This window comes from Teleopsis dalmanni, chromosome 2 (genome assembly GCF_002237135.1).
Source record: "Teleopsis dalmanni isolate 2A chromosome 2, ASM223713v2, whole genome shotgun sequence".
NCBI lineage: Eukaryota > Metazoa > Arthropoda > Insecta > Diptera > Diopsidae > Teleopsis > Teleopsis dalmanni.
Window position 1 is genome coordinate 224,990,844 of NC_051847.1, and position 7,929 is coordinate 224,998,772.

The 7,929-nt window shown below is 37.7% G+C and overlaps 1 protein-coding gene across 1 annotated transcript; it reads left to right on the forward strand.

The window, feature by feature from the left end:
• The first annotated feature begins 2,112 nt into the window (after positions 1 to 2,112).
• LOC119676852 lies at positions 2,113 to 6,715 on the forward strand. The gene is made up of 2 exons (XM_038088110.1): positions 2,113 to 4,506; positions 4,559 to 6,715. The coding sequence occupies exons 1-2, from the start codon at positions 2,113 to 2,115 to the stop codon at positions 6,683 to 6,685; spliced, it is 4,521 nt and encodes a 1,506-aa protein (XP_037944038.1). The 3' UTR covers positions 6,686 to 6,715.
• Positions 6,716 to 7,929: the final 1,214 nt, after the last annotated feature.

The following is a 7,929-nucleotide window of genomic DNA, read 5'->3' on the forward strand; positions in this document are numbered from 1 at the left end:
GTTTATGTATTCTTGGTAGTACTTCTATTTGGTTAGCTAACTGCTTGTTTAGTCAGAATAAGTTTCATCTTGAATAGTTGATGCTTGTTGAACACTCCTTATATTATTGTGGAATGCACATTCGTAATAGTTCCTTATAGAGTTGTGCACACATAGTATGCATGTCCACTTTGACAGTTTCTTCCATTCAAGAGCTGGAATGCCATTTGATTATGCTTGACTTACCTTGAAAGCTCACATTTGCTATTTGTTGATTTTTACCTGTCCTGTATAACAACTCCAAATGCTTGTAAGATGGTAGCTGATTGTTTCTTAAAATATTGTATTTTTATTTAAAAAAACACGTTTATGTAAAAATCTTTTATTTTGTTTTACAAAAGCGTGTTACTTATGCTTATTGTTTGTAATAAGATTAAATAAACATAATAGGTACTAACCAGATTATTGAAGATAGGATTTATGAAAAAACATAACACATGAAATATATTTTTACTGGCACGACTGGCAAGTGTATCGTTTTGACAAAGAAACATCCTCCCACACTACAACGAAGTTAGCAGCTTACTTATCAGGTTATTTAAGAATGCACTAATATCTGAACCAGATGATTTTGTCTGAGTTGACAAACTCTCGTCTCTGTCTGAAAACTCTGACTGAGACTTCGAGTCACAATCTTTGTGTCTATCCGAGGTTGATTTGAGCTTGAAGAGAGATATTGTAGTAGAAACTCTAGTGCACATGCGATATTAGAAACTCCTCCTTCTGGCTCTAAGTCGAAAAAATGAATGTAAACTCTTTAGGTAAGAAAAAGTTTTAGCCCAAAACACCTACTGTGATCCGAGCGCTCAACTCCACTAGAGTTGTTCCTCTCTTAATAACAAATCATTTGAAATATTTTTTAAGAATAATTTTTTTGAAAGCGATTCTTTCACTTCCATTTCATATACGGGGAATAGTACATATATATAGATTAAAGGTCTCATACTGGTTCTATCTATCAACATAAGACTATTATATATTTATTGCTGCAAGAAAAGCAAATATGACTGCCGGTGTTATAGTACCATTGCATTTTTGATTTGTTACGAACAGTCAAGTAGAAAACTTGGTTATCAACTAGAAATATATTATAGGCATCTTTTGATATTCCATTACTTTATTCTTTACTGCATACCATAACCATTACTTCATACCTGTAATAAATAAGTATAAAATTGCTGCCGTTTAGGTTTGGAACTTCTGAAATTAGTTTATAATCGTAGAAGAAAAATATCTCTATTTTATATTTACCAGATATAAAATAACTTAGATATAGTTCATGTTAATGTAGCACACGTTGTCATACATTTACACACAGTCCAATAAAATTAATAGGTCCTAAGTGAGCAATAGTTTTAATGACTGATCACTTCTTATACCTCACTTCTCATCTATAAATCCATAGAAATTTAATATGCTGGAAAGATAAAAACAAAATCTAAATCTTCAACGGTGATGACTATTGTGAAAGGTCGAAAGTGGAAGCAGATGTCTGTAGCATAACCTAACTATCTGAAAGCAGTATGGGTGTTTTTGAAGATCTGCAAACATTAACTCTGCTCTTGTGATTTACAAAAGATCTTGAAGGCAGATAATAACATCTTCAGGTTTTCTTCATTTTCTTCGTACACTGAACATGTACTAATATTAGATTACATAATTTAATTAAATTTTCTTCTTTCTATTATAAAAAGCAAACTATAAACAAAAAAAAAACATTGCTACAAATTTGATAGCCGTGAACAATGTGAAATAAACTCAATAGAAAAAAACATTATTTACAATAAAAACAAACATCAATTTAGAAAGTTTACCTGACGGAGTGATCATTTTTATGGCAGCAATTAAATTAAATTAATAACATTTTTCTCTTGATTGCATAACTAAATGTTGACTTAAGCTGCCACCTGTCATCAATTGAGATTTGCATTGCGCAACATCTGCGGCATCAGGCGTCTTACACGTTCAACTTTCTTTTAAACAATAAAATCTTAAAAATTCAACATAAGTACTTGTAAGCCTATTCAAACCATTTTTTCTTCTCTTCCAGGTGAAACAGCAATAACAGCTAGCATGCCTTATAAGACTTCTTGGCTACTGTTAGCGTTTGGCTTAGCGACTCTAAGCAGTTGCCTACAGTTGACATTCGCAGATATTCCTTCATCTCAACTACCTTTAGAAGCACGAGATGATAGCGGCTCTCAAGAAGATGAACTAATATCAACTAGCTACGTTTTGCCAAATCAAATATTTAACGATGGTAAACCCTATTACGCTGGCAAAGATCCAATTTCTGGTCAATTAGATTTCAGTGCCAAGAAACAAGCAGGCATTGAAACAGCCGTCAATGAAGTATACGATCCCAAAGAAAAGATTGTGCTTACCAGTTCCTCGCCAAACATACATGATTTTCTTAATTTACCAGTGAAGTACTCATCATCGAAATTCGTTTATCCACTGGTTTCAAGTTCATATGCTAATCTAAAATATCAGGGTAGCAATAAGAATTATATCACCAACAAGAAACCAGTTTCTATTGTAGCACCTGCTACACCACCGCCAAATTATCACAGTCAGAATTACTTCACAGTACCCACAACTAAGCTTATGGCAGTGCCGCCAACTACGGCGGGACCTCAATCCAATGACAAACCTAGCACTACTACTACTACAACAACGACAACTACTACTACATTATCCACCACAACAGCAACGTCTACAAAACCTACAACATCTACCCAAACTATACCAATTACACAAACTACTCCAACAACTACATCATCCACAAAAACTACCAGCGCAGCCAAATATACCACAAGTACTCGTAAACCTGCAATCATAACAACAACTTATGTTCCTCGCACAACAGCCAGTCCAACTCGTAAGAAATTTGTGCCCACAAAAAAATATAATCCAACAACCACTCCCGCTAGTAGCACAACATCAATGCGTTTTCCTAACGAACGACCAACAAACACATCAGCAAGTAAAATTACAACAACTGTGCACACCACATATCATCCCACACCACAGTCCTCTATTTTCCCAACTGAATTAGTATCTTCAACAAAATTACCAGCAAATACCAGCAAACCCATTGTTTTTAATGAAGAAGCCAAACCCACGAAAAAACCTTCCACTAGTATTGCCGATCTCAATGTTGCTGATGTCTATCAAACCTTGGGACATAAACACAATGAACAAAAGCACCAAGAAAAAGACACAATGACGCTTTCAGATATCTTCAACACCTTGGCTGAAGAGGAATCGGCTTTATCCATCAGTAATCAAGCCAATCAAGGCTTTGATGCGGAAGGCAACTTGATGCAACCTATTGCACCCTCGAAGCCATCACCGTTCTCAATGCAGAGCATATATCAACAGTTACCGCCACATACTACACGCCCTGCTTTTACCGCTGGAAGCAAGCCTCTTAACCCACACAAACAATTAAATGAATCACCATCATCGCCACATTTCGTACAAGATCCTAAGCTTTCTTCGATAAAGCCTGATAGTTATAACAACGAATATGTCTCATATCAAGTGCAACAGCCAAATGTATTACAATATCGTCCACTGCCAGGTGCTATAAATAATGTTGTTATCTCGCCTGGTCAAAACTCGGCGTCATTTGTTTTGGGTAGCCAACAACAAGTGGGCACCAATGGAGTAGGTTCAGTAGAGAAAGAGCCTCTTTTTGGCAAGGAACCCGTACAATATGGAACTGTCATAAGCGAAGATATAAATAGTGTACCTCGCCCCGGACAAACCTTACCACACAAGATTAGTAACTATGGACCGAATTCATACATGCAAAATGCTGGAGCCGGGAGCTCTGTTTTTCAGCAAAGCAATAACTTCGCGCATGGACCAAGCGTAAATAATCAATTTCCAAACAGACAACCCCAAGACAAGCATCCGCCTAACAAACATTATCAAACTGAGCCACCAGCACCACCTTCACCATATCAGCAATTACCATTGATAGGGAATCCAATACGTTCACAACATCAAGTCACTCAAAAACAACAACAAAGTCAAGCTTCAACACTTCCACAACAAGTATCTACCGCCGAAGCTCCACAGCAATCTCAAGAAGTGCATTATCAGGTAGTTGGGCCAAAGCAGCCTGTGTCACAACAAACGAATGTCCAAACTCAAAGTAACATTGGTGCCCCACAAGATACCAAGGAACTGTTAGTCACAACGAATATACGCTTTCCCGCCATTGAAGATCAATCAGATGAAGCATCTGCATTACCTTCCAATGTTCTTCCACCTCAAAGCCCTCAAGTAAATGGGCATGCACAACCACTCAGTTTACAACAAATACAGCAAACCAACACTATAGCTTTTCCCAAAACTAAGGACGAGTTGCACGATGAAACAGCGCCTCAAGACATATCTGATATTGAAATTCAAAAACACGAAGTGCTTACAATGAATCAGCATAAAAAGAAATTAGTAAGTAGCATGAATTTTCAGAATCACAGTTTTTAAATTGTCCCTTTTATAGAGTTTCCCTCAATTGCCGGATCACGTAGCACCTTCGACGCATATGGAACCACCACCACGATTTCCTGCCACCGAATATGCTGATACACCAAAGAGACCAGGTTTAAACCGACCGCTAAGTCCACCGCAATTTGCATATAATGAATATACACGTAAGCCCGTTCCTGGCATTTCAAGACCCAATCCTGAACGACATTTACCCAATATTTTACCACAATTTCGTCCAAATGCAAAGCTCTCTGGCGGCCATCCACCTGCCAATTTTAATCAGGAACCAGGTAACATAAGAATACAAGGACAGCCACCGAAACGTAACAGCAACGGGCCGCAATTTGCACATCGTCGTCAAACCTTAACACAACAGAAGTCCTATCCCATAAATCGTTTAGCAGAATACCCAGCAGGTGCCGCACCACCACCGAACGGTGAAGCAAATAGACGAGTTTATCGTTTACCACCTTACGGTGGTCAAAACTCGCAAATGACAGATCGTGTCTATTCACGCCGTCCAATGCCACATGCCTTACGCCCCGCTGATCAATATGGACTAGAACGACATTCTTATAATCCAGACGCCTACAAAACTCTGCCTCAGCAAACACCTCTCATGCCACTTGAACGTTTGGCTGCCTTCGAAGAGGAAGATTTGGTTATTAACGATCCCCCGCAGCCCATAACGCCAAACAAAGATGCAATTACTGAGGATGACACAAAGTTGGAACCAGTCGTCACATTGCAGATGTTGCAGTCACAGAAAAAAACATTTACAAATGAAGAAGATACCGGTGCTGGTGAAATACAGGTGCCAGCTTTATCCGGTGATGATGTTGAAGATGTAAGCACAACCTCTCAAAATGGTTTGTACGTGGTTTATCCCATGCAAGGAAACAAAGCTGATATTAATGAGGCAGCAGAGAGTAAAGAACCTTTACCAGCTGTCGCGCATATTGAACCTTCATCAGGCAGCGAATACCAAAACACACCTTTCTCTGTAGTTCGTGACCAACCTCAGGAACCAATACTGAAAAATAAGAAACCTCAATCACTACAACAACAAACTAATTCGCAAATACCTAAAGACAAATTTCCTTACCCCATTGAAAAGCCAGACCCATCCTATACTGAGCTAAATCCGCACAAACGTATTCCAGGTGTACTTATAGCGCCAAGAATTATTAACGGTGCATATGGAAGTGGAACTGAAACTCCAATTGCAATAGCATACTCACCCACTGAATCAAATCCATTTAAACGGATAGAGCAAAATAGCCAAAGATACTCTAATGTGAACTTGGCGAGTGCAGTTATAAGCGAAATACGCACGGACACCCAAACTGAGCAAGCTGGTCTCAACAACGACTTCGATGTGCGTGGACAAAATTTTGAGAAGGACTTTATGGCACCTTTTTATCCAAGCGTTAGTTTGGGTTCAGCAGCGAATCCACCTTCAAATGGTTGGAATATAATTAAATCAACCACAGATAATGTACTCTACGAAAAAAATAAAATAAACCGCGCTGACGTGACGGAAATGAACGACGGAGTAAATGCAGAGAATGATGCTACAACTGCTAAGACGTTTGAGTTAGATACTTTTCAACCGGAGCTACAGGGTGGTTTTAAGCCCATCTATCCACCGGGCTACAAAGCTGACGGCAATGAAGAAACTGTCATCCCACAAGAAACAAATAATTTACCCCTGGCATTGGCAAGCCGTATGGAACCGTTCCACAAAAACTACGCAACAAGCAGTACAAGCACAAGTTCGACTAGTACATCTACGACAACAACGACAACCACAACAAGCACTCAGAAACCACAAATCAGCGAAAAACATTCCGCTCTCGAAAGCGCTAATACAACTGCAACACAAATGATTGTCACCACTACAACGAAACCAACAGCAACCACAACAACTGTTGTGAGTTCCACTACCCAGCAACCCCCCACTACACCTACGCCAACAATACGGAAAAAGTCGGCATTTGAAACAAGTTTAGAAGCTTTGCTCTTCGGCGATGATGAGGATTTCGAACAGGAAGAAGGCCGGAAACAGAAAAATATTAGGCCACAAATAGAGCCCCGTATGGTACCGCGCATGGGTCCTAGAAACCTTAAAATGAGCTAGAAAAATCTTAGCAAGACAGGCAATACTGAATTAAACATTAGTCTAACTAGCTTCTAAGTAATCTTAGGTATGTTATATCCAAATAGAAAATATTGAACACTCCCAGTGTTCGAAAACGAATTATTTAACTAAATTTAAGAGTAACTTTTAATTAATAATAATAATAATAATTTAATTATTTATTGTAATGTTGAGGCCGCAAACAAAATAGTCAATGACTTTTGGGAGTCTAATTTGAAAATAGTACCAAGCCCGACATATCACGTGTGGACGCGAAGTTTCCTATTAGACTACCGACTCGTCGTTACCCACTACAAAAGTATATAAGAATAATTCAACACATTTATAATAAATTTATATGCGAGTTTATATGATAAGTTTTAATAAACATATTTATGCAAATATTTTTACAGTAATGATTATTTATTAATTTAATGTAATTTTTCAGAAGAATTAACTAATAAAATTATAAAACATAAAACTATTTGAGTACTTAAATTATATCAAATATAAACGAAGAAAAAACCATCTGAAAAAGCTCTACTTTTCGCAAACTTCGACGCCTCTTTGACTCTACATATGTTGATGCGGATCCAGCTATAAATGTCCATGTTTCAAATTTCAAATATGCATAGAAAATATGTATGCATTCGAATCGACCAAAGGATACAGAAAAATATGTGTCCAATACCGATTATATATTTTTAGGAAGGCACTGTAAAGCAATAAAAACTGTCGTCGTATAAAATATAAGTCATCAAATAAGTATATCGTCGACTGTACTTTAAATCTGTTCTTAACTTCAGAGAATTTTGGATATTACTTTCTTTATTTTAATGTACAACATTCTACCATTGCATTTAGAGGGGCGCCCTATAGTAGCTCTTTAGCCTGATTACCTGATCTTTAGCCTGAAGTGTCCTGTCATTCGCATCTTTTTGGGGTTACTAACCACTTGCCTTTATAAGTATGTATATCTACAAAGGATATTCGAGTCCACTCCACAAAGCTTCCCAATACTCTCAAAGTAGCTATGCCAGTCTGTCTGGACTGTCGGATTCATTTTGTTGTAATAAGTAAGTCTAAAATACAGCTTTGATCTATTGAATGAGCTTCGTACTTTCTAGCTCTTATTAGCTGGCTCCTCATTCCACCAAGGAACCTGACTCTTTATTACAACTTCTAGCGACCAAACTGTTCTCAAAGCAGTTAAATAGTACCTTATCTGGAAAATTAACAACCAT